The sequence below is a fragment of the Hyperolius riggenbachi genome, chromosome 1 (genome assembly GCF_040937935.1).
Source record: "Hyperolius riggenbachi isolate aHypRig1 chromosome 1, aHypRig1.pri, whole genome shotgun sequence".
NCBI lineage: Eukaryota > Metazoa > Chordata > Amphibia > Anura > Hyperoliidae > Hyperolius > Hyperolius riggenbachi.
In genome coordinates, this window is record NC_090646.1 from 407563035 (window position 1) to 407590063 (window position 27029).

At 42.7% G+C, this 27029-nt stretch overlaps 2 protein-coding genes across 7 annotated transcripts in view; one reads left to right on the top strand and one right to left on the bottom strand.

The window, feature by feature from the left end:
• The window catches only part of CDC37L1 (cell division cycle 37 like 1, HSP90 cochaperone), a 62717-nt gene extending 55428 nt beyond the window's left edge, over positions 1-7289 (bottom strand). Inside the window, exons 1-3 of one of the 2 annotated variants that reach the window (XM_068235681.1) lie at positions 7070-7289; positions 5060-5343; positions 1138-1225 (exon numbers count right to left, since the gene is read on the bottom strand). In XM_068235681.1, the coding sequence (XP_068091782.1) occupies positions 1138-1225; positions 5060-5343; positions 7070-7274 (577 nt within the window). In that variant the 5' untranslated portion in view covers positions 7275-7289. Of the gene's footprint in view, positions 1-1137; positions 1226-5059; positions 5344-7069 lie in introns of those variants that run through there. The other variant, XM_068235690.1, reaches the window with a different exon arrangement.
• The window catches only part of SPATA6L (spermatogenesis associated 6 like), a 108633-nt gene continuing 88880 nt past the window's right edge, over positions 7277-27029 (top strand). The window contains exons 1-4 of one of the 5 annotated variants that reach the window (XM_068235622.1): positions 7277-7423; positions 7534-7580; positions 13286-13398; positions 13504-13641. In XM_068235622.1, the coding sequence (XP_068091723.1) occupies positions 13360-13398; positions 13504-13641 (177 nt within the window). In that variant the 5' untranslated portion in view covers positions 7277-7423; positions 7534-7580; positions 13286-13359. The remainder of the gene's footprint in view (positions 7424-7533; positions 7581-13285; positions 13399-13503; positions 13642-27029) is intronic. The other 4 variants (XM_068235633.1, XM_068235612.1, XM_068235643.1 and 1 more) reach the window with 4 other exon arrangements.

The following is a 27029-nucleotide window of genomic DNA, read 5'->3' on the forward strand; positions in this document are numbered from 1 at the left end:
ACAGCTCCATCCCTGGAAGCATTTAAGTCTAAACTGAAAACCTACCTCTTCAGTCTGGCATTCATGAACATCTGACTATCTCCTCTGTAACACAACCCAGCCTGCAACCCTGTATTAATCTGAGACACAACTATGCGCTTTTTAAGAATTGCCTTACCTGCGGCTTCTTAAAGCCCCCTGAAGTATTCCTGGTCCCTCGCCATCTATCCACGGCACTTGGTTCCCCTAAAGTACACCTCTGATCGACTCATGCGCACCCCCGTGCCCCTTGCCTTCTCCAACGTTATCCCATACTTGGGACTGCTCTGCATTTGCAGAGTAAGCAAAACTTGCTATCCCTCATGCACAGAATGCTCCCGGCCACAAGGTATGATAGAGGAGGTACGCACCCAGGGCTGTGCATGTGTAGTGCCTGGGCCTGCAGAGAAGTACAGCGGAGGAATGGGGGAGTGCGGGATTATGGTGAGGGACCAGGAGGACTTCAGGTTGCTGGAAGAAGCCCCAGGTAAGTAAATGGGCAATTATTTTTTTTACTTAATTAAGGTTCCCTTTAAGGTCCCTTGTAAGTACAGTCTTTGTCCTGCTTAGAACTAGACGCTGTTCCTTTCTTGATATTGTGAGGATTAAGAATCCTTTTTTCAAAATGAGCAGCCTAATTGCACTATAATGCTCACTGCTAGATAATCATTTTCATCAGTTTGGCATTAAAGAGAACCTAAAGTGAGGGAAATACAGAAGCTGCCATCGTAATTCTTTTATAAATAATGCCAGTTGCCTGGCTGCCAAGTTGAGCTTTTGACTCAAGTTGTTTTTGAGTCACAAACCTGCAACAAGCATGCAACCAGTGGAGTCAGACCAGAGTCCAAACATCTGATCTTCATGCTAGTTCTGAGCCAGTGACTTAGAGGCAGAGCATTAGCAGAAAAGTCGGGCAACTAGTATTGTTTGTAAGGGAGGTATTGCTTACTGGATAATAAAGATGGTAGCCTCAACATTTTGCTCCCTTAAGGTTCACTATAAATGTTTATCTCATTTTACTTCAGGTTCCCTTTAAGCCATACATATCAATTTGCTTATGGCAATGTGAAAAAAAAGTACACATTATTTATAAATATAAGTAGCGAGGGATCAACATACCAAAATGTCGAATCTTATCTTCATATCTCTGCAAAAATGACACTGATTGATCTTCAACCTCCATGGTTTTTGCTTGATTGATAAAGCTCTGCAGGGTGAAAAGAAAAACTTAGCAAAGTAGAGGGATAAGCTATTCTCAAACAATTCCTGTATTCAGTATAAATGAACAGAAGAATAAGGCAAGATTTCCTAGTACTACACCCCTCTGCTAGCAGCAAGATCAGTCAAGTGGTTCCTTGAAATTATAAAGTAAAAAGGCTTAGCAATTTCCTAACTGGTGTTGCATAAAGTCTGCAATGAAAAAAAGCTGTAAAACCTATGTGAAGGAAATAAAGCCTTGTACACACATACAAGAATTGTACCCCAGCAGGGATCGGTTCACGGTCTATCTGGTGATAGTGTGCAGCCAAGCCTGTACAGACACAACACTAGCCTCTCTACTAACAATGCGTTTTGTTTCTATGGAGCAGCACAGAGGAGGCAGGTTGAGTAGGTGAACACAGCCCTCGGCTGAGACAATCTGCCACTCTGATGGCTCGCTGAGGCACTATGGAAGGTCAAGAGACACTGTAAACACGCTAGATTCTCAGCAGAGGTGGTCTTAACCCCACCTAAGCTGAGGTCAGTCTAGTCTAGTGTATGTACAAAACTATACTGTATAAAGTTTGTTCCTGAAGCCTGGAAACTATTTCTGATCTTTACAAGTATTATAAAAAGCAGAAGATGCACTTTACCATCATGATCAGACTTTCAAACAGAATAGCTCCATAGCATTCCCATCTTCGTTTTAAACCACCCGTGGCAGCCTTTTATAGGTATTCAGCTCTAAAGGCCTTAAATGAGACTTTGATAACTCCCATAAATCAGGTCTCTGGACCAGAGTTACTGGTCCAGAATTAAGCAACTCAAAGTACACCTGAAATTGGATGGAGATTGCCATATTCATTTCCTTTTAACCACTTGAGGACCGCAGTGTTTAACCCCCCTAAAGACCAGCCTGTTTTTTCCTTAATTGGCCACTGCAGCTTTAAGGCCAAGCTGCAGGACCGCACAACACAGCACAAGAGTGATCCCCCCCCCCTTTTCCCCCCACCAACAGAGCTCCCTGTTGGTGGGGTCTGATCGCTCCACATTTGTTTATTTTTTTTTTTTATATAAATATTTCCTTTGTTTTTTTATAACAATGCACTTTTTTTTTTTGATCTCCCCTGCTCCCTCCCTCCCACCGCCAGCCAATCAGAGTGATCAGCTGTCATAGGCTTCAGCCTATGACAGCCGATCACTGTCCAGCCTATGGAGGGGACAGCCGTGTCACATGGCTGTCCCCAGTACAGCGCTGCTGCCGATTGCAGCGCTGTACATGTAAATAGACGGCGGTTACGCCGTCTAACAGTCTTCCGAGCGGCGAAGAGGGGGAGCCCCCCGAGCAGGAGATGCGCGCGATCTGCAAAGTGCAGCCCCAGGACTTGACACCAATTGGCGTTAGGCGGTCCTGGGGCTGCCGCCGCGGCGACGCCTGTGGGCATGGAGCGGTCCTAAGGTAGTTAAACAATAACAGTTGCCTGGCATTTCTACTGATCTTCATGCATCAGTAGAGTCTGAAGCACCCATCTGAAACAAGCATGCAGCAAATGCAGTGAATTGTAAGTCATCAAGAAATTTCAAGATCTGCACCGTCTAAAATAACTTATTTGCAAAACTTTAAAACATCAGGGTAATCCAACTGAAATGCAGAGATAGTAGTGTGCCAGGACCGCATGGTGCATTTTAATTATATTACCCTGATGTTTTAAAGTTTTGCTAATAAAAGTTCTTTTAGACGGTGCGGATTCTGAAAATACTTGAAAATGCTATACCCTCGTACTCCAGGCATTGGTTCCAGCAATTCAACCTCCACTGGTGCAAGTAACCTGGTGACAAGTGAACATCTGATTTGCATGCTTGTTCAGGGTCTATGGATAATAGTATTAGAGGCAGAGAATCAGTAGGCCAGCCAGGTAATGTGCATGGTTTATAATGAAATAAATATGGACACCTTCATATCCATCTCTCTTCAGGTTTTTTTTTGTTTTTTTTTTGTAGTTCACACTGAAATAACCTGTAGGTAGATTTATGTTCTATCTTGCGATGAAACCCTGAAGAAATACCTGATCTTGACAGTTATGGTGTATGTCTGCACTATGCATGTTACAGGGCCAGAGTTAGGACATCTATGTTTACCTGGGTAATTCTGCGCAGTATAGGTGACTAAGCATACGAATGCATTCTTCTGTGAACTAAGACCCCGGCTTTTAACTTAGCTGTAGGGATAACAGTGGTACCTGGATGAGTGAATCTGTGATGCATTTGTTTGAACATTTGCATGCAAGAGTGCAAAGGGTTAATAGATTTTTGCTGTTTTCTGGCCACACCCCCTTCAGCACCTCCTTTTCCTTAATAACTTATTTAATGTCCGAACTAGAGGCGATGTGCCTGGATATATGCATTTTTTTCTTGTTACTGACCCCTGTGGCTAGGGTCTAATTCAGTGCACTCCCTCCTTCCCCTGTATGTGTTTGTCAGCATGCACACAGCTTATGCTGGTGAATGTGCATGGTGCGCATGGATACATTACGTTAGCTCCCTTGTTAGATTGGTAAGATGCGCGATCTGTCCCAGGAGAGGACGTCAGGATGTGTGCTCCTAATCTCTGATAGGTTTGATGCAATGAATGTTTGCATGTCTGCACTATGCATGTTACAGGGCCAGAGTTAGGACACCTATGTTTACCTGGGTACTTCTGCGCAGTATAGGTGACTAAGCATAAGAATGCATTCTTCTGTGAACTAAGACCCCAGCTTTTAACTTAGCTGTAGAGATAACAGTGGTGCCTGGATGAGTGAATCTGTGAATGCATTTGTTTGAACATTTGCTTGTGAGAGTGCGAAGGGTTAAGAGATTTTTTTCATGCATCAGTAGAGTCTGAAGCACCCATCTGAAACAAGCATGCAGCAAATGCAGTAATTGTAAGTCATCAAGAAACTTCAGGATCTGTACCGTTTAAAAGAACTTTTATTTGCAAAACTTTAAAACAGGGCTGTGGAGTCAGAGTTGGAGTCGAGGAGCCGGAGCAATTTTGGGCACCCGGAGTTGGAGTCGTGGTTTCAGAAACTGAGGAGTCGGAGTCGGGAGTCAGAGTCACATGATTTTTGTACAAAATCCACAGCCCTGTTAAGTATTAGACTAAGGAGTCGGAGTCTGAGCAATTTTGGGTACCTGGAGTTGGAGTCGGAGTCGTGGTTTCAGAAACTGAGGAGTCGGAGTCAGAGTTGGAGTCGGAAGATTTTTGTACCGACTCCACAGCCCTGCTTTAAAACATCAGGGTAATCCAATTAAAATGCAGTGATAGTAGTGTGCCAGGACCGCATGGTGCATTTGTATGGTGCAGGTGCATTTTAATTGTATTACCCTGATGTTTTAAAGTTTTGCTAATAAAAGTTCTTTTAGACGGTGCGGATTCTGAAAATTCTTGAAAATTCTATTCCCTCGTACTCCAGGCATTGGTTCCAGCAATTCAACCTCCACTGGTGCAAGTAACCTGGTGACAAGTGAATATCTGATTTGCATGCTTGTTCAAGGTCTATGGATAATAGTATTAGAGGCAAAGAATCAGTAGGCCAGCCAGGCAATGTGCATGGTTTATAATGAAATAAATATGGACACCTTCATATCCATCTCCCTTCAGGTGTTTTTTTTTTTTTTTGTTTTTTTTTTGTAGTTCACACTGAAATAACCTGTAGGTAGATTTACATTCTATCTTGCGATGAAACCCTGAAGAAATACCTGATCTTGACAGTTATGGTGTTCCTGCCTTGATTAACTGATGCCATTTCTTTAATAGCTGGCTTCATAGGGTGACATACTTAGCAACAGATTACAGTACCTTATTAAAAACATCTTGACTAAAGGCATCCGAAGAAGACATCACCCAGTTCTCACCCAGTGGCAAAGCTGCTTCCTTCTGTCTCCATTCTTCCTCCCTACGCTGCAGTTCTGACAGTTCGGTCTGAGAGGTGGCATTTTCTTGATCTATGGACTCAGAATTATGAAGTGCCAAACTGTTCAGTTTCTGTTGTGCCTCTGCAAGGCTCCACTGGCATGCCATAGAGCCCATGGCACCCTCTTGCTGCTGCGAGCAAGGGAAATCCATGCCACTTGCAGTTTTCTCTGGAAAGAAATGTATATATAGACACATACAACTTACAGACAAAAGAGTGAACAACCTATGCGTCTTGATTTTGCTACTGTAAGATAGAACCTGTTTATCTTAACCACTTAAGTACCAGTGGTCTCTGCCCCCTTAAAGTGGACCCAAATTAAAAATACAAGATTTCAGAAATAAAATCTATTTTCTAAATTATAATAATAAATAGTAGCTTTTTTTCAGCTGCATGATGACAAATATAAAATATTTTACATCTATTGGAGGAACCCCTCTCTTCCTTTCATATTGCCAGGGACAGAATCCGGCAAACTGGTGGAGTAGGTGGTGTCTGGCAATGGAGGAATTGCTAATGGCTGCCACCTGTATACGGTAAGCCTAGTTATGAAAAGAGAAGGGTGAAAAGTATGCACTGAAATGCTCATAGGCTTGAAGGAGTGTTTATTTATCTTTGTATGTGTCAGAGTGGTGCAACTAAATATTTTGAATTAAAAAAATGTTTGGTTTGGGTCCGCTTTAAGGACCACAGAAACGGCGGAATCCCGACGGATAACGATGAATCGCCACACATACCCGCACGTTGGGAACCTGGGCCACCCACTCTACCATCTCTATGACGGCAGAGTTCATGTGAGCTGGTCAGGAGCCAATGTCTTTCAGTCCCTTAATCTGGAGGCTTAACTCATTCTGTCTGCCCTAGAATCAAGAAGAAGTGTCCATAAATGCAAATGAGCCATTCTCTTTGGTGGGCAATTTACCCTGATGTTAATCTAGCATACTATGTATATAAGTTTCTGTCTAATTTGCAAACATTCAAGTGATGCAAAGTGTGCTTCTTTTGTGGCACTATTATTACTTGAATATACAGGGGAAGAGAGGGAGCTGAGTACTGGACAATTCTTTAAGACTTGCTTTAGACTGTATTTATTATGGTTTCTTTTCATTACAAAATGTTTTAGGCTGGCAAATTTTCACAGTGGACCGATACATAAACAGCTGCTATTTCCTTGGATGTCTCAACTTCATTAGTTGCTGAGTGAGGGCAAGCAAACAGGTCAGCATAGTCATTCCATGTATTGTAACACGCTAAATACTGAAGCTCTGGGATGGCAGCCAGAGGACTAGCTGCTTATAAATAGAGATGAGCATTTAGGTCAATGAAACACTTTGCTTTTCTTTTTAACATGGGAAATGGAATTAGTAGCTGCTGAACTAGATCTGGTCAAGGAGCTAACCAGATTCAGAAGTTAGATTGACAGCTTGATTTATTGCGCAACCTGTCGTGTAAGCAATAGCTTCCAAGTCTGATTAGCCATGTGGAAAGTTCCAGTTCATTCCTTGCTAATTCACTTTAATAGTGTAACCTCTACTCATTAACAAGGTTGGTGATGTCAGAATCCCATTTTCTATTATACGTTTACTATTATTATATTTTGTAGTATAGTACAAACTATTGTTTGCAAGCATGATCACTAATCACTGACAGATGTACTGAAGCTCTCTACTGTATAGAGCCACCCTGGTAAATTAATTCTGACTTAGGTTATTAACATTGTGTACATCCCAACCAAGTAGCTACTTCTGACCACACAATAATGAGTAATTACAAAATGATCAAGGCACTATCTCAAGGGGAAAGTTGTAGATGTACTTGATCAAAAACACTGTGAGGAATAATGGGAGTGGCTGCTATCTAAACAAGCATTCCTCTGACTAGGCACATACACTTACCCGGGGTAAGAACACAACATGAAGAGAGAGACACACACACCACCGGACGTGCAGCCCACTCCTCTTCCGGTCCGACTCCGCACGGCAAGTAACAACACAAACAACAGCAGCTCCTGCCTGGCGAACGTTCTACCACTACAAAGATGGCGTCCTCCCGTCCTAACGTCACGACAAAAGCGACGCAGACTAGAACGTGATGTGACATGCGCGCAATGATGATGAAACAAAGTAGCTTTTCATGAACTGCAATGTTTGAATAACCATGGAGACGAGACGCTTCCCCCTGGAGTCTAGGAAGCGGCGGGGCTTGTCAGCTCCTGCAACAGAAGATACTCCATCCAGAGCCCTCCTGATGTATGTAACCTGCTTGTCCGTCCATCTGTCGATTCTTCTTGTAGTCATTCATTCATATACTAATTCATTCATTCATTTGTTCCACTGATTTATGTATTCATTCTCCGAAGATTAATGCATGTGTCATATTTGCCAGTTCCAGGGAAAGTTCCATCAGGTAAGGCTGGATCAAATAATGCAGAGTATGATCATCATTTCTGTCATGGTCTCGTCAAATGACATTAAAAGGAACATTATTGCAAAACATTTTTTAAATAATTGAGTAACTTACATGTATAATGTACACCTGTCCCAGAATAAAATGCACTGTAAATTATTTTTTTCCCTATGTAAGCTGTCACGTACAGTAGGTATTAATCATCTGACAGCTCTAACAGTTTTTAGGCTATGTCCAGTGGTGTAGCAATAGGGGATGCAGAGTTTTTGGCCGCACAATGGCCCTTGGGCCAGAGGGGCCCTCCCACAACCTGCAGTATTAGCTCCTAATTGGTCATGTGCTGGTAATAAACACTTCTAAACCCTTCTATAAATGTCAAAATGATCTACCTATGTACAATTTTAGGAGCACAATTGTATATATAGAATGGAAAATGTTGCTCGGTCTGGATCTACCATGATGTCCTTTGCAATCTACCGGTAAATCGCGATCTACTCAATGGGCACCCCGGCTCTATAACTCTTTAGCTATGCCACTTGCTATGTCTTAAAAGATACGTCCAGGCAACTACCGTCCTGATTACGTCAGCAAAACCACATGACCTGCACGGTGGAGCGTAGAAGAAGGCCTCACTGCAGGGCTGCACAACACAGCACACAAGTCAATCCCACCCCCTTTTCTCCCCACCAACAGAGCTCCCCAATGTTTTTTTTTATATAAATATTTATTTGTTTTAATTTTAAATAAAATGCTGCATTTTTTTTTATTTTCCCTGTGTCGTCGTCCTCCCTCCCCCCACCAGTCTATCACTGTGATCGGCTGTTATGGGCAGCCTATGACAGCGGATCACCCTTAAGCCAATGGAGGGGACAGCCGTGTTACACGGCTGTCCCCTGTACAGTGCTACTGCAGATCACTGCGCTGTACAGCAATAAAAGACGGCGGTTTCGCATTCTAACAATCTGCCAGCGGCGATCGCCGCTGGGAGACTGAAGGCGGAGCGGAACTCTGCCATCAGAGCGAGGCCCGCAAACAACGCCCCAAAGACCTTACGCCGGTCAGCGTTAGGCGGTCCTGGGGCTGCCGCTGCGTCCACGCCCATCGGCGTGATGCGGCCGGCAAGAGGTTAAAGAGGAACTCCAGTGAAAATAATGTAATAAAAAAAGTGCTTAATTTTTACAATAATTATGTATAAATTATTTAGTCAGTGTTTGCCCATTGTAAATGCTTTCCTTTTCCTGATTTACATTCTGACATTTATCACATGGTGACATTTTTACTGCTGGCAGGTGATGTCAGTGGAAGTAGCTGCTGCTTGCTTTTTTGGCAGTTGTAAACAGCTATTTTCCACAATGCAACGAGGTTCACAGACAGGAAACTGCCACGACCATGGTCCTCACAGTTTCCTGTGGGAGGGATTTCACCACAATGGGCTCTATTCTCAATCATTTTCCGCATGCGGAAATGCACTTGCGGTAAACTCCCGACTGAAAAAAACTCATCTTGACATTCACAAATGTTTACACATGAAATTTACCGCATGCGTAAAATTTTACGCATTAATTACCGGCATGCGTAAAAAATGCGGTAAAAGTCCGCAAAAGTCGGTAGTTTCTGCAAAAAATCAAAATTCACAAAAAAAAGAGGCGCCTTATTTTTGACTTAACTACCGAATTTTTATCACCTACTAGTACTTGGTGATATATTTCGCTTCCCATTGATTTAAATGGAGTCTGGAGTCTTGAGTGCTGTGTTTGCTGAACTTTTTGAATTTTTTTTTTTGGACAAGGTTCTTTATGCAACTTTTTTTCCGCATGGTTTCCACATGTTTACTATGTAATTACGCATGTTTCCCAAAATTTTTTACGCATTGTTCCCGCATGCGGGAAACATGCAGAACATTTTTAGTGAATGTGGAAAAAATGCGGAATTTATCACATGCGGTAATATAGCGGTAAAAAATCTATTACCGCATGTGTGATTAAGAATAGAGCCCAATATCAGCCATACAGAGCCCCCAATGATCCGTTTGTGAAAAGGAATATATTTCTCATATAAAAGCGTTATCAGCTAGTGTTTGGGATGAAACTAAATTCTTGGTTACGGTTTCTCTTTAAGGAATTCCTGAGAATGCCCAAAGAGGAGTTTGACTAGTTCACAACTTTCTCAAAGCTGTCAATGTAATATAAGAGACATCTACATAGGGGAAAAAATCATAGTGTGTTTTATTGTGGGGCAAATGTACTGTACTTCATAATTTGGTTATTAGGGAAGAGAGTTACTACAATTAAATTTACACATTATTTTCTACCTTAGGGTTTCTGTGTTAAATGCAGAGCACACAGCAATGCTGGATGCAAGTTTCCTTCAAGAGGAACTTTACTGAATGCAACTGAGGCCTCTTTCACAGGAGGACGTTGCGTTTTGATGCAACGTTAAAGTCGCAATGCAAATTACATCGCAATGCCCCCCAAAAAGTCGCCATGCAACTTAATGCCCCGTTATGGTTGCATAGAGTAGAGCATACAGGCAATGAAAAGTATGTTTCCAAGACATTACTGAGCATGTGCAAACAGCCCAACGCAGTTAATAACGTGTATAACGCACTGCATGCAGTACTTTCACTTAAAGAGAATCTGTATTGTTAAAATCGCACAAAAGTAAACATACCAGTGCGTTAGGGGACATCTCCTATTACCCTCTGACACAATTTCGCTGCTCCTCGCCGCATTAAAAGTGGTTAAAAACAGTTTTAAAAAGTTTGTTTATAAACAAACAAAATGGCCACCAAAACAGGAAGTAGGTTGATGTACAGTATGTCCACACATAGAAAATACATCCATACACAAGCAGGCTGTATACAGCCTTCCTTTTGAATCTCAAGAGATCATTTGTGTGTTTCTTTCCCCCTGTTCTCATGCACTGAAGTTTCAGGCTGCTTGTTTCTTCCTGCAAACAGCTTTGCCCTTGTCTGTAATTCTTCAGTATGTGAAAGCCCAGCCAGCTCAGAGGATGATTTATTCAGCTTGTAAAAGATAAGAGAGAAGAGAGAAGCTGCTCTAATCCTAAATAATATACAGGCAGTGTGCATACAGGGGCCTGGAAGGGGGAGTTCATAGCAGAACCACAACACTGAAGAACTTGGCAGCCTTCCAGACACAGGCTGACAAGTCTGACAGGGGAAAGATACATTGATTTATTACAGGGATGGTGATAGTAGAACGTGCTGCAGTAAGCCAGAACACATTAGAATAGCTTTTTGAACTTGTAGGATGATAAAAAACAGGATGCAATTTTTGTTACGGAGTCTCTTTAACGTGCAGCGTTAGTCACCAACGCAACATGTGCACTGTGAATGGGGCATTGATTTTTCATTGCAGTGAGTTATTCTGCGATAAATGTTCGTTTAACGTGCAACTTTAATGTCGCATCGTGAAAGAGGCCTGAGTAAAATGTCATATGTTACAAAATTAATTTATGCAAAAAGGAAGGTGGTGGAGCACTCAAGCAAAAGGAGTAGTAGTGCCCCCAAGCCTAAGGTCTCAGTACCAAGAGACCAATCAGTAGGCAATCAAATAAGGCCGGCACCACAAAAAAGTAAAATATAGCTCTTTATTTAAACGTCATTAAAATGACACGAAGTCTATATAATTATATATCCATTACTTTTTCTACTTTCATATGGACTTAATGTCATTTTAATGATGTTTAAATAAAGAGCTATGTTTTACTTTTTTGTAGTGCCAACCTTAGGCCCGGTTCACATTAGCGGTTGTTTGCCAAACGGACCGGATGACCTGACCGGATCCGGACCGGATCCGGATCGGAACCGTACGGTTCTGATCCGGATCCGATCCGGATCCGGTCAGGTTGCATCAGGTAGTAATCAGGATGCGATCCGGATCCGTTTGGCAAAGTTAACGTAAAAAAAAAAAAAATGTTGGGGTCTGGGAGGTCAGCAGAAGGGGGACCTGTGGAATCAGGCCCTCTGCTGTTAGCACTCACCTCCACCTCCGACATGCTGCCAACATCCTGCCAACACCTCCAGCTCGTGCTGCTCCACTCCAAAATGCTTGCCCATGTGTCCCCAGCCAATATCGCCGCAAAAATCCGCATAGGAAGTGGGGTAGAACATCCGGATTTCTCAGCCAGTGTGTTGTGCGGCCTCCGGTTCCCATTTGTTTGTATTGGCCGGATGGTGCAGTCCGGCTCCGCCCTGGATACGGCTGCCGGAGGGGCCGGATGAAAAAATAGCGCATTTTGGAACGGAGGCCGGAGTCCGGATCCGGCCCGGATCCGGTCCGGCTCCGGTTCTGCAGAACGGACCCATGTGAACGGACGCATAGGCTTTAATTGCTATGCCGTGCGTCCGTTCCGTCCGTTCTGCAGGCGGTGCGGCTCCGGCACGGCGATTCCGGAGGGCCACCGCAAGTGTGAACCGGGCCTAAAACGCTTGCTGACAATATTCATTTCTAAACTAGTCAATGTTTGTCCACTATAAAATCTTTCCTCTTCCTGATTTACATTCAGAAATGTATCACAGCTGGCAACATCTTTTCTGCTGGCAGGTGCAGCTTTGCGTAATGTTTTTTTGTCATGTGTTCAGAAGTGAGCACAAACAACACCTGGGCCCATATGCAATTCACTTTTTCACCTGAGTTTTCTCCTAGGTGACATTTTCAAACTTGTCAATAATATGCATTTTAAACCACCAACAAGCAAATAAATACTCAAAATAATTTTGATAGTACTTTTTTGTACTTTTTCAGTTGCAAAGTGCTAAAAAGTTATTAGAAATCGAAGATGTAAAATTATCTCCTGGAAGAAAACTCAGGTGAAAAAGTGAATTGCATATGGGCCCTGGTCTCTGGGGCAGAAGGCTGCATAACTAAACAGCCTAGGCTAAACATCACTGGGAGGGCGGGGTTTCATACAAATATATACAGCAATATATACATTTAAGAAGTGTTTCTGATGCTGAAACCAGAATAATGCATGTAAAATTGGGTATCTTGTATAATGCAGTGCATTCTGTTGTATGTTGTTACAGTGTCTCTTTCAGCTCTCTAAGCAATCTATGATAATAACATCCTTGTGACCTGTTACATTTTGTGATTAGGTAGTTATATAACTTTCCATTGGATAAGACAATGCTGCTGTGGAGTGTGTGTGTTGTAGTACAGTCACCAGCAATGGACCACCTTATTCCCTCCAGTACTGCCACTAAATATTTTTTTTACTAATATCTCAGATGTCTGGCTGCTGCATGGAAGGGTTAAAAAATAAAACAATAATGTGGGCACCAGCCCTCAAGTGTCTACTAATGGCCCTAGCCTGAAACCCACTGGGAGCTATTTTGCAGCTCGTCTTTTGTCAGCGATCTGAAAAGTCCTTTACCGTACCAATACATCCTGATGGGGTAATCCACAATTACAAATTGCTTCTTCCAGCTTTTTTGGAGCGATCACATCAATGGCTGCAGAGTCTAATCATGATCACTCTGGGAATCGTGGTCAGAATCGCAACTTCCATGATTTTGGAAATCACTGGCGGTTTCGATCTGCCGCAAAGTCCTGCTAGTGGGTGCCAGGCATAGTACTATTTTACTACTGAATGACAATGGAGTTTCAACTTCATTTCTGCTGTTTCTCATACTTTCTTTTTTACAACTCCATAATCTTGTGCCATATTTTTTTCAATTGCAGACATAAAGTTACCTGAATGGTAATGGCTTAATGTATGCAATCAGCTGAAGCTTCGTGACATCATTTTCCTAAACATGCCTTTGAAAGTGGTTGTGGAACTTCAGGTCCATGCTGTAAGTTTAATAATCTGTTTCACACATTATGCATAAAGATTTAATTACTACCGTATATGCATACTGAGTAGAAAAATAATATAATGAAATTTATTTCTTTTCTAGGTCACTTGTCCTGGCGTTTTCTTGCCAGACAAAAATGACATTTTTCTGAATGTATACCTTTTGGGACAGTGCAAAGAAACCAGATGCCTACCTGCTGTGTTCCCACTTTTGTTTCATGAAAAAATGAGGTTTGAAAAGGTGAGAAAAAATTGATGTTGTTACGACCATGTAAATTGTATACACAACATGCATTTAAAGCGGAATATAACCCTGCATTTCAACTTTGCTCTAAAATATTATTTACAGCATATTATATGCAAAAAGCATTTTTTTTACTAGACCAGCATTGGAAGGGTTACACACAGAGGTTTAAAGTTTGTGGAGAGATATGCAGAAGTTCAGATAGATACATTCTATTTAGTTACATGTATCTATTGATAAATGTTACACACTCTTTGGCTGTCCTCCAAGCTCCTTCTCAGTCAGAGAGATGAGTCACATTCAACACTTAGATACATTTATGTAAACAAAATGTATCTATTTCAGCTTCGGATGCGTCTGCAGAAATCTCCAGGAACTTTAAAGCCCTGTGTAACCCTTCCAATGCTGGTCTAGTAAAAAAAAAAATGCTGGTTGCATATAATATACTGTAAATAATGTTTTAGAGCAAAGTTGAAATGCAGGGTTTTATTCCGCTTTAAGGAAAGTATTAGTTACCTATTTTAGGGAGGTGCAATATACATGATAAAATATTACAGCTTAAAGAGAATCTGTAACGTCAAAACATCCCCTCAGGATCCTAATGAGGCTTCCCACGCCGTCCTCCGGCCCTCAGGGGTCTCGCTGCAGCCCTCCGTACAGCGGTGACGTCAATATTTACCTTCCCGACTCCTGCGCAGGCGCTCTGACGGCTGTCGGCTCCGAAGTAGGCGGAAAATACCCGATCGCCATCGGGTCTGCTCTACTGCGCAGGCGCAAGTCTCCAGCGCCTGCGCAGTAGAGCGGACCCGACTGAGATCGGGTATTTCCGTCTACTTCAGAGCCGAAATCAGCCACAGCGCCCCCGCTGGAGCCAGCAAAGGTAAATATTGAATTGACAGTCGGGTCTGTCGCCGGCTGTTCGGAGGGCTACAGCAAGACCCCCGTGGGACAGAGGACAGCGTGGGAAGCCTCATTAGGATCCCGAGGCTTTCCCCACCCGAGGTGAGTACCCCCCAGGGGAGGTTTTTGATGTTACAGTGTCTCTTTAAAAAAAGATTCCTGTGTGGCTTAGCAAACAGTATGAAATTCCATGTTGCAACTTATCAATGCTTTGGAATATCTACAAAATGTCTCGAAAGTGGAACTGAAAGCAAATACTGTATAAAGTAATAAACTCCATATGTACTTAATACATAACTGTTAAATACACATTGTTAGATAGTACCTGATTTTGTCTTTATTAGTGTAAGGAATAGTAGATCCACCACCTTATATCAGTCCCTGTGCCCCAATCTACCTGCACAATCTTTTGTTTGTTTGGCGTGTCCCTTCTTGAACGGGAGACAAGTACGGTGAAGGCCTTAAAGGAAACATCAGGCCTTTCAATAAAAAACAGATCTACTTACCTGGGGCTTCCTCCAGCCCTTGGCAGCCAATGGGCTTGATTCACAAAGCCGTGCTAATTGTTAGCACGCTGGTGAAAAGCCCATTATCACGCCTAAACTTAGTTTAGGCGTGATAAAATAAACTCGCGCGCAAAGTTTTACGCGCACAACGCCATTAAACCCTATGCGACGTTTTGCGCGCAAAACTTTGCGCGTGAGTTTTTATCTCAAAGTGGTGCTAACCTACTTAGTGCAATGTTGATTCACGCTCAAAAGTCTTTAGGCGTGCTAACTGGATTAGCACCGCTTTGTGAATCAAGCCCAATGTGTCCCTCGTCGCAGCCCTGCTCCCAGCCGTTGTCCTGGGGTCCCCTCCGTAACAGCCGGTGACCTGGTGAGGTTGGCAGCTTCTGTGCCTGGGTGAGCGGCCCCGCGCTCACGGTACCATGCCCCGGGAGCATTCTTCGCAGGCGCAGAAGAACTGCGCCTGTGCAGAACGATCCTGGCCACAGGGGCACCAGCACGTGGCCTCTCGCCCAGACGCAGAAGCTGCTGACCTCGCCAGGTCGCTGGCCACTAGGAAAGGGACCCCAGGACAATGCCTAGGAGCGGGGCTGCGACGAGGGACACATTGGCTGCCGGGGCTGGAGGAAGCCCCAGGTAAGTACAACTGTTTTTTATTGAAACGGCTGTTGTTTCCTTTAATGCGCTAGGTGTAGGGACTGAAGGCCATAAGGCAATGGTACCTCCAGATCCCACTAAACGACGATTAAGGCAAGTATAGTTATGCTATGTACACACCATACAATTTTCTGGCAGATTTACCTGCCCGATCGATTATTTCCAACATGTCTGATCTAAATTTCAATAGATTTTTTGATCCATTTTTACTCATTTTTCTGATCGTTTTTTGTTCAGTTCTATGAAAATCAGTTAAAAAAAATGATCAAAAAATCAATCAAAATTCAGATCGGACATGTTGGAAATAATCCATCTGGCAGGTAAATCCGCCAGAAAATTGTATGGTGTGTACCTAGCATTACACAGTTCTGAGTTGCACATAGATATCAAATAACATTCATTTATAATCGTAGGTAATCTCAAAGTCAGCAAGCCAGGTGTAATGCACATATGTCAGACAAGAACAGGAGTAGATAAAGAGTGGTCAGGCAGGCAAGAGTTGGTCCAGGCAGCAGTCAATAGAATAGTCAGTGTACGTACAGACAAAGGTTCAGACAAGGTATCAGGTAAGTAAATATTAGGAGGCAACAGCAAGGGAAGCCCAGCAGCTAGCCCTAATGACTTAACACTATCACTGGCAACTAACAAGTGCGCCATCCTCGCTTAAGTAGTAGCAACAGCCAATCAGGGAGTCTAGCAACTGCAGCCAGCCATGGGAAAGTCAGACCGTAAATTGCCGTAAAATCGGATAATTTTATTGTTTCGTGTGTGGCTAACTTGAGCCTGTAGGACAAGCAGAGATTCCAAGCCCACATGGAGAGTCTGTGATGGGCAAGGACGGCATTGCGAGCCAGTCATATTTTATAGCATTATTATTTTATTTATATAGCGTCAAAGTCTTCCGTAGCACTGTACATAGTACAAAACACAGATACATGAAAGGAGCATAACAGTGTTCTTAGGCCCTGTACAGAGTTTTTATGGCCATAATTATTAGTACATCTGACATTGTGTTAGTAACAGTGAATGCTCACTTGGCTCAGGATGTGCTGGCCTATATAGAGGGGAGGAATTGGAGTTTTCATGCAAATCCTGAGGACAAAGAAATTGCATTAGAGCCAGTGTTTTGATGAGCTCAAAAAACAGGATGTCTATACACACATCAAACTGGTCCAAAAATGACTATTTCAGCCACCATAAATGTAGATTCAGTGTAGCTCAGAGTTCCCCAATCCTATCCTCAAGGCCCACCAACAGAACATGTTGTGCAGTAAACCACAAACATGCACAGGTGAGGTAATTAGTGTCTCAGCAGAGAGGATTAACCACCTTTGTTGATTTCCACAAAACATGCACTGTTGGTGGGCATTGAGGACAGGGTTGAGGAACACTGGTATAGCTTATTTTCTGGAGAGAAGGAGCAAAGTGTTGACGCATAGCTTATCTGCTGATCTACCAGTCTGGGAAAGCTGTTTTATACATTGAGTTGTTCAGGGGCAGAATAACTAACAATTTGATATGCTGAATGGGTTTTTATGCCAGTTTATCTAAATCATAGGATTTGTTGAAGGGAATTAAAAAAAATAGCAGGTAAGATATTACACAGATTATGTATTTGTGTTTTGCAAGTAGTTGTCCGAGTGAGACTTAGATTTTAATAAAAGGACAGAGCAAACAGAGTTTGCTTACAGAGAAACTCCGACCAAGAATTTAACTTTATCCCAATCAGTAGCTGATACCCCCTTTTACATGACAAATCTATTGCATTTCACAAACAGACCATCAGGGGGCTCTGTATGACTGATTTTGTGCTAAAACCCCTCCCACAAGAGGCTCTGGTACCGCGGTACTCTGGGCAAACTGCCACAATGTAACAATGTTCACAGACAGGAAATGGCTGTTTACAGCTGTCTGTTAAAGCCAGAACAGCTAGAAACAGCTACATAACCTGCCCACAGTAAAAATGTCACCATGTAATACATGTCAGAATGTGAATCTGGGAGAGGAAAGATTTTACAATGAGCAAACACTGACTAAATCATGTATACATAATTATTGTAAAAATGAAGCACTTTTTTTATTACATTATTTTCACTGGAGTTCCTCTTTAAAGAGAAACCGTGACCAAGAATTGAATTTCATCCCAATCATTAGCTGATACCCCCTTTTACATGAGGAATCTATTCCTTTTCACAAACGGATCATCAGGGGGCTCTGTATGGCTGATATTGTGGTGAAACCCCTCCCACAATAAACTCTGAGCACCATGGTCCCGGCAGTTTCCTGTCTGTGAACCTTGTTGCATTGTGGGAAATAGCTGTTTACAGCTGCTTCCAACTGCCAAAAAAGCAAGCAGCAGCTACATCACCTGCCAGCAGTAAAAATGTCACCATGTGATAAATGTCAGAATGTAAATCAGGGAGAGGAAAGATTTTACAATGGGCAAACACTGACTAAATCATTTATACATAATTATTGTAAAAATGAATCATTTTTGATTACATTTATTTTCACTGGAGTTCCTCTTTAAATAACCAAGCAATGGAACAAATTTGAGTGACCAATAGAGGAGCAGAAGCTTATGGTCTGCAGCTAAGAGAAGAGAAATACTACAACAATCCCCTTGTGTTATACTCATTATGTTCAATAAAAAAAGCCATTAATTCACTCAATCAGGCTAATAACTAATATAGCATTTGTGGAGCTCAAAGGGCAGGGCCAATAAGCAAAAGAGAAAATATTGTTTATTCATGTACAGTTTAACCTGTATGCTCCCATTAGTGTTTCTTTCACAGTATTTTATTGTAAAAAAAAAAAAAAAAAGTACAGAGGGAAAAAGGAATCCCTGCATATAACTAATTACATTGCACACCTATACTGGTTATATCTGTCTATGATTAGTCATTTTTCATATATCTTTTTCAGGTACTTACTGTGACTAAAAGCAATTGGTCTTTTTGCATTGTGTTTTGATTTCAAGAGTGATGAATATATATATCACACACACATACGGTATATACAGTATAATGCTACAGAAGAAAATAATTTTTTCATAGTTCAACAACCTGAATGTATGTAAGAGCAGGTTCAAACGGCAAACACTTTTTTAAGTGCTTGTGATTTTAAAAACTCTTGCTAATGTAATGCTATGTGTGTGTTCACACTTGAGCAATGTGATTTTATAAAAATCACCCATAGCCCAGCATTGGCAAGAGCTTTTCAAATCACTAGCACTTAAAAAACGCTGGTGGTGAGAACCAGCCCTACATACTGTAGGCCTCAATTCACTAAACTTTATCAAACACTTTATCAAACGTTTGATAATTTACCTCATGGGTAAAATCTAATTTTGAATTCACTAAGGTGTTATATAGTTATCAAATGTTTTATCAATAAACCGCTCAATAGATCTATAACACCTTAGTGAATTCAAAATTAGATTTTACCCATGAGGTAAATTATCAAACGTTTGATAAAGTGTTTGATAAAGCTTAGTGAATTGAGGCTATAGGGTATCATTCATAAAGCATTTCCTCATGCGGAAATGCTGAAAACAGCTGACTTTACCGAACACTTAGCAAAATCTCCATTCATAAAGGCTCTTTCCGCATGAAAAGCTGACATTACCGAGCAGAGCAATAAATCACCGCCTTGTGCGGTGATTATCGTAAAAAATGTAACAAAATGTCAATTCATAAATCTTACCGCAAGCGGTATGAGGACGGGAAATACCGCTCCCTTGGATGTGGCGAGAACCATGCTGAGTTAAACACCCTGGCGTTCTATTAAGATCGCCAGGGCAGCTGCGGGAGGGTTTTTTTTAAATAAAAAAAAAAACTATTCCATGCAGCCAACTGAAAGTTGGCTGCATGAAAGCCCACTAGAGGGCGCTCCTGAAGCGTAATTCCGATCGCCTCCGGCGATCAGAATGAACAAGGAAGGCTGCAATGAGCAGCCTTCCTTGTTTTGCTTACCCCGTCGCCATGGCGGCGAGCGGAGTGATGCCATGGACGTCAGCCGACGTCCTGACGTCAGCCGCCTCTGATCCAGCCCTTAGCGCTGGCCGGAACTATTTGTTCCGGCTGCGCTGGGCTCCGGTGGCTGGGGGGACCCTCTTTCGCCGCTGCGGCGGCGATCAGGTAGCACACGCGGCTGGCAAAGTTCCGGCTGCGTGTGCTACTTTTTATTTCACTAAAATCGGCCCAGCAGGGCCTGAGCGGCAGCCTCCGGCGGTGATGGACGAGCTGAGCTCGTCCATACCGCCAGGATGGTTTAATGGAGACACAGACCTCCCAGGCAGCTGCAGTAGAGCGGAACACGAAGAAATATATCAAGTCGGCAGCTTCCCGTGTTTCTGCAAGCCTACCGCCAGCCTAGTTTGGGAAATCTTCGCACTGCTATCGCAACTGGGCACTTTTTCATGAATGACTACACAGAAGTCTAAAATACCGACAGTGGTGTTTTCCCGCACTGATTCTCATTTCCGACAACACTTTTATGAATGATACCCATAGTGTTTTTACCTTTACATGATATTGTAGTGTGGACCTCTCTAGTGGTAATATAACAGGACTACAATTCTATGTTGAGTTAGTTACTTGAATGATGCACTGTAATAGCATATAATGTCAACACATATTTCCTGGTAGATCAAGCTTGCAGAATGTGTTTTATGACAGAAATAAAAAAACACTTAATGACAACATCAGAACTACAATAAATTCCTTTCTCCTAATTTATCAATTCATAGACAGTTGACAGATCATACCATCATTACTTTTAAAGTACAATCCAGAAATGACCGCGCCCAGTCTGGTGCTGCTGCTCTCTAAGGCTGCTCCAGACATTACATCTCATTTCTGCTACTTTAAACCTCTTAATGGAAAGACTGGACCGAAATTTCAGTGGATTCTAATGTATCACTTCTCCAGCAACACCTATAGCTTTTCAGAACACCTGGATTACTTGGGATGGCAAAGATTTAAACTGGATTGGATCTTCCTTGGTATCACACACTGCTGGACACTGCACACCTTCCTTGGAATTGACCTGAGACCTTAAAGACTTTCTGCCTCTTTGTGCCCGCCATCTCCCATCCTGTGAGTAACTTTCATCGATTATCTACAGCATCTATGCTCAATAGACTATATTTTTCTACATATATTATATATTATATCTTCAAACTCCTAAACAAAGGACTGTGTTTTCAAATCCATGCTGTCCATCCATACATCTCTGTGTAAGGGCAATTCAGTCTATACAGGCCCTTTGATCTCTGCAGGATACCAGCCACAGCTGTGAAAGTTCACACCTTGACTTTAAATGGGGCCTTTCTTAGCAGGAGCCCTGAGCTGTCTCTGGTCCATCCTAATGTGTAAACATCAATATTCAGCACAGACACTTCTAGCTGTATACCAACCAAGAAATATTTATCCAATTGACAAATCAACAATAATTCTACTTAAGTCTGTTGGAATCTACAGAAAGACAAAGAGAGGATCCAGGGGACGTGGGAAAAGACTTTATTCACTGCAGAACCAAAATAACTCTGTGACAAAATCTACAGAGTACACCCAGCCAACAACCCTAATAGCTCCAGCACAATCCAGCAGAGATGACAGCCACACATCTGGAGACTGTTCCCTCCTGGAGTCCTCAATCTCAGACCCTAGCTCCCAGGGTAGCCCCATCAAGGCTGTCCTCTGCAACGTCAGATCAATAAACAACAAAACAGCAATCATACATGATCTAATAGAGTCTTCTGATCTGGCCTGCCTGACTGAAACCTGGCTTTCTGAACCTGTTGGCCCCACCCTGGAGGCAGCTGTGCCAACAAACTATTCCGTGATATACTGCAACAGGAAAGAACGCAGGGGAGGAGGGGTTGCACTTTGCTTTAGATCAGCTTTGAAAATCAGACCACTTACTGTAGGTCCTACCAACTCGTTTGAATGCTTGGGGGTGCAACTTTCAGCTGAGGAAAACATTAACATATTGCTGATCTACCGCCCACCAGAAAAATACTCAGACTTCCTTGAGGAACTTGTAGACCTCCTATGCAACCTAACACTGGAACACCCCAGATGGATTGTTCTTGGAGATTTCAATACATGGGTGGACGACTCCTCTTCACAATTTGGAAAAGAGCTACCTCGTGCCTTACATGAACTGGGCTTCCTCCAATCAATCAGCTCTGCTACTCACAGGAAAGGTCACACTCTGGACCTTATATTCCATACTGGGCTGTCAATAGCCAATGTGGAAATTAATCCTGTTGCCTGGTCAGACCATCACACTATCCACTTCTTCCTCTCAATACCAGCCGTCAAACACCAGGTCAAGAATCAAATAAAATATCGCCGCTTAAAAGGGCTAACACCTCAACATATCCGAGATAACCTTAGCTTTGATGAATTGACTGACTCCAGCTTGGACCCTGATACTCTGGTGTTTAAATACAACAAATGTGTGTCCTCCACCTTTGAGACCATTGCTCCTCTGCGCACCAAATATCTTACTCCACACCATCATGCACAGTGGTTTGATAACGCTATAAAAGAGCTGAAGACTTCCGGTTCCGGCGCCCTATGTGAGAGGAAGCAAGTGTGGGAGCTCCGGTCCTCACATAGCCTCCACACATCTCTGGACTCTCCCCAACGTCCGGGCTGCATCCCCGAGGCACCTAACAGGGTCGCACAGGTACCTAGGAGCCGACTCGGCGCACTATCAGCGGGCCGCATTCTTCCGCGCCGGACGCGCGCTATTTCCCGCAGGCCGCATAAATTTAGTCCCCGGCTTTTGCCGGCGAATAGGCCCAATAGACGCAACTTGCGTCAGAACTCCGCAGCGCACGGCGGAGGTTGCCCACACCCTCTGCAGCCCTCAGGTGGACATCCAGGGGCAGGAATACGGGCTTCTGTGCTGGAAGAGCCCCCCTCTCACACCTCATTCGCACTAAGATCCTAGCTGGGCCCACCAACTGTGCCCTTTACCAGGAATACACTGCAAATCCTCCTGTGGGCAAACGGACATATAATATCCTATTGTGAGGAATAACCAACTAGGCTAATCGCCTGAAGCAATACACAGTCGGACGGATTGACCTTGGTTCGATAATAACCTCTTCCACACACGCAAGGATCGGCAGATTGGTGAGAAAAGTTTACTTTACGCTCTCATTCCTCCCCACTCTTCCTCTGTGACTGCTTTAATATTAAACCATAGGAATGGACAAATTTCTGGCCAAATCCCAGCGTACTAAAAAATCACCACTCCGCCCCAAAATACGATCTAACTTTAAATCTAAAAGCAACCCGGCTTCAGAAATGGAATCTGCCAGTGAAAATGACACTCCAACAGGTCGCCAGGGGAAACCCCCCTCTATTAACTATAAAAAATTAGCGGCTGAAGTTGCGTCGTACTTGCAACATGATCTATCTGCTATTATAACAAAAGCAATCGCAGACCAAATGGCGCCTATGATGACACAGCTCAAAGACCACAGTGAACGGCTTCAAGAAAGCGAAAAACGCATAAGTCAGCTTGAAGATACAGTGGTGTCAGTGCAGAAGCAAAACGACCTCTGTGATAAAAAACAAATCATTTTTGCAGACCGTATAGACGATCTGGAAAACAGGTCTCGCCGAAACAATCTCAAGTTTGTGGGTATACCCGAATCATTCAAACCGGATACGCTGATGGAACTGTGTATGGACATCATCCCTGACAAACTAGGAATTACAGGTCCTTTGAAAGTTGAACGCGCACATCGCTTAGGTCCTTTAAAACCTGAATTCAAAAGACCAAGGGTGGTTATAGCCCGATATCTGGATTACAATGACAGGAACAAGATTCTACAAGCCTTTAGATCGCAGAAATCCTTGGACATTGAGGGGAACAAGATATTGGTTTTCGCGGACTTCTCGGCTGAGGTGTCGAAAGCTCGTAAGGAATTCTCTCCTACATGTCAAATGCTGATACACAAGAAAGTACGTTTTGCATTAGTCTACCCGGCAGTACTTAAAATCTACCATCCTGACTCCACCACTAAGACATTCACTGATGCATCTGATGCACATACTTATGCTACAAACCTACAAGAAAACCAAACGCCAGCATACTCTCCCAAGGTGAGAAGGAGTATTGCATCCAGCTTTGACACTACAGGGGAGGGCCCGCCTTTTAAATCCCCATGCATCAAAGATGATCAAACACATACCAACGACTCTGGCGATGACACGCTCCCATGTGCAACACCATGAAGGCGGGAGAGTATGACAATAGGGGATTAGGGGATGCAGCTGGAAAAAAAGGGGAGTAAATACTGAATATACCGCTATAAGGGTTGATAGTCTACATGCTCATAATGGTAAAAAACTCTTAAATTCTTTTTGCTTTATAATGTGACCGCCCTCTCTCGGTAGATACATATCCGTTATACGGTGTGGAGGTAAATGTTATTTTTGCTTTCTTAAGAAAGCATTTGTTCACTACTAATTCCTAAAAGGACCGGAGTAGAATAAGTATGGGTGATGAGATGACGGAAGACACTGATTTGTATAAAAAACGGGATGTGGGTCCTGGCTGCGCCCCTGCTGTGTTTTGCACGCATGGGGTCCAATCACGACCTCGCAACGAAGTGTGTCTCGTCGTTCTGTTGCTTCTACTTTACATGGGGAAAAAAGGAAGTCCTACGAGAATGAATATCATGATGTTTTTGTACATAGTTTTACTGTTTTGTTTGAATACTGATCCACTATCCATCACACCAGACTTATTGAGATCCACACGAAACTCATCCTATGGGAACGAGTTGTACTCTGCTGGGATGCAACTCCCCCACAACATTTTATTATTAATCATATGTGAAATTCGGTTGATATGGTTACCTCCCTGAGATAAATGTAATATCTTGGAATGTAAAGGGCCTCAGGACTGGTGAAAAGAGAATAAAGATTCTAAGACACCTACATAGATTGAAGGCCGATGTGGCTTTGTTACAGGAAACCCACCTGAAGCCAGATGAATACAGGCTAATGCAAAAACTATGGGTGGGCACTGTAGTGGGGGCTCCCGCGAAAGGCAGAAAATCCGGGACTTTAATTTTGCTTAATAAATCATTACAATGCAAAATCCTTCATCAGAAAATAGATGAGTCAGAGGGGAGATGGATACAGTTAGATATGGAAATAAGAGGAACACAGATGTCTATCTTAAATTTATATGGCCCCAACGCGGCTAATGAACATTTCCTATCAGAAATTACTTCTCTTTTATCCGCCATAGCCCCATCAAATATATGTGTAATGGGAGGGGACTGGAACGCTGTTCTCAACCCGACTGAGGACAGAAAACAAGTAGCAAAACCTTTATCCAGCATAAATATTAATGAAAATGATAAAAGAATGGCCACATTTGTAGACTCCCTTAACTTACTAGATGCGTGGAGATTTTTAAATCCCCTTCACAGAGATTTCTCTTTTTACTCGCCAGTGCATAGGTCCCTATCACGCATAGACATGTTTTTGGTGACACCATTTACAATGCGCTCAATCTCAAAAACATCAATTGCAGAAATAACAATATCAGACCATGCCCCAATATCACTGCAGATAAATTTGGCAGGTAGGACTCCACTGTCATTCAAACAATGGAGATTTCCTACTTATTTAATTAACGATGAGGACTTCTTAAATCAACTCCAAATGTGGTGGTTAGACTATACCAGTAATAATAAGCAACATATAAAAGACCCAGTGCTATTTTGGGAGGCCGGAAAGTCAGTGATGCGAGGGGAGATTTTGGCATATGTCAGTAGAAGAAAGAAAAAGGCCTTTGACGAATACTCGCAAGCTTCTGTCAAAGCTAGACATACATATAATGAATACACCATATCCATGTCTGAGCCCTCGCGACAAAGATGGATAGATGCTAAACAAGCTCTAGACTTATTATATAACAGATACGCAATGTTTTGGAGGTCGCACAGCGACTGGACCTTTTTTAAATTCGGCAATAAAGCTGGTAAACTCTTGGCAAATATAGCAAGAGGCAAATGTAAATTCCAGCATATCACGCACATTAGAAACAAAAAAGGCCAGATTTTTACGGACCCTACTGACATTGCAAAAATATTCCACGAATATTACCAAAAACTATATGAAAGCCCCCCTAAACCTAATTCGGGAGCCGACGACTTCCTTGAAAAATTACACCTACCTCGATTATCAGAGGATGATATAGATATGCTTAATGCCCCGATCACTGAGGCCGAAATAATGGCAACGTTAAAGGACAGCCCTGGCGGTAAAGCGCCAGGACCTGACGGATTTTCATTCGAATTTTTTAAAGGTTTAAGGAAAGACTTAGTTCCATATTTGGGTAAACTATATAACCATATCTTGAGAAAAGAACAACTCCCTGACACAGCTCGGGAAGCCTTTATTAAAATTCTTCCTAAAAAGAACAAGGATCTTTTAGACCCCGGGTCGTATCGTCCTATATCCCTGCTCAACTGCGATGTTAAACTTCTTTCTAAGATTTTAGCACAACGTCTAGCTATTCTCCTCCCTGAGCTGGTAAAGGACTCCCAAGTGGGGTTCGTCCAAGGAAGAGCGGCGGTCCTAAATATTCGAAGGGTCATGGCTGTGTTGGAACACGCGCGTTTGGGAGGCCCTTCTCTGCGTCTGGGGGCTATTTTATCCCTGGATGCAGAGAAGGCCTTCGATAGTATCAGATGGGACTGGCTAGATAAAGTTATGACAAAAATGGGATTTGGCGGAACATTTTTAAATTATATCCACTCAATATATGATTCCCCAACGGCTAGAGTAATAGTGGAGGGTGTTGCTTCATCAGTTATACAACTCTGCAAGGGCACACGTCAGGGCTGCCCCCTCTCCCCTCTCCTGTTCAATCTAGCAATAGAACCACTCGCAGAAATTATAAGAACAGGGGAGGTTTTTCAAGGATTAAAGCTGGGAACCAAATTTATCCACTGCTCTCTATTTGCTGATGATATTCTGTTATACATAGGGAACCCCAAGAGAGATCTACAAGGAGTTTTTGAGATGTTAGAATATTTTGGAACATTTTCGGGCCTCCATATAAATAAAACAAAGTCAGAAATCCTGTTTCTAGACCCTCATACACCCCAATCAATAGTACAGTATCTAACGGAAAATGTGGGCATTCAGATAGCTAAAGAGCATATATACTATTTGGGAATAAAAGTACCTAGAGATGCAACAAAACTCTACTTTCTTAACTTCACCCCCATTATCACAAGGGTTGTGGCGGAACTGGAACAATGGAGGGGGT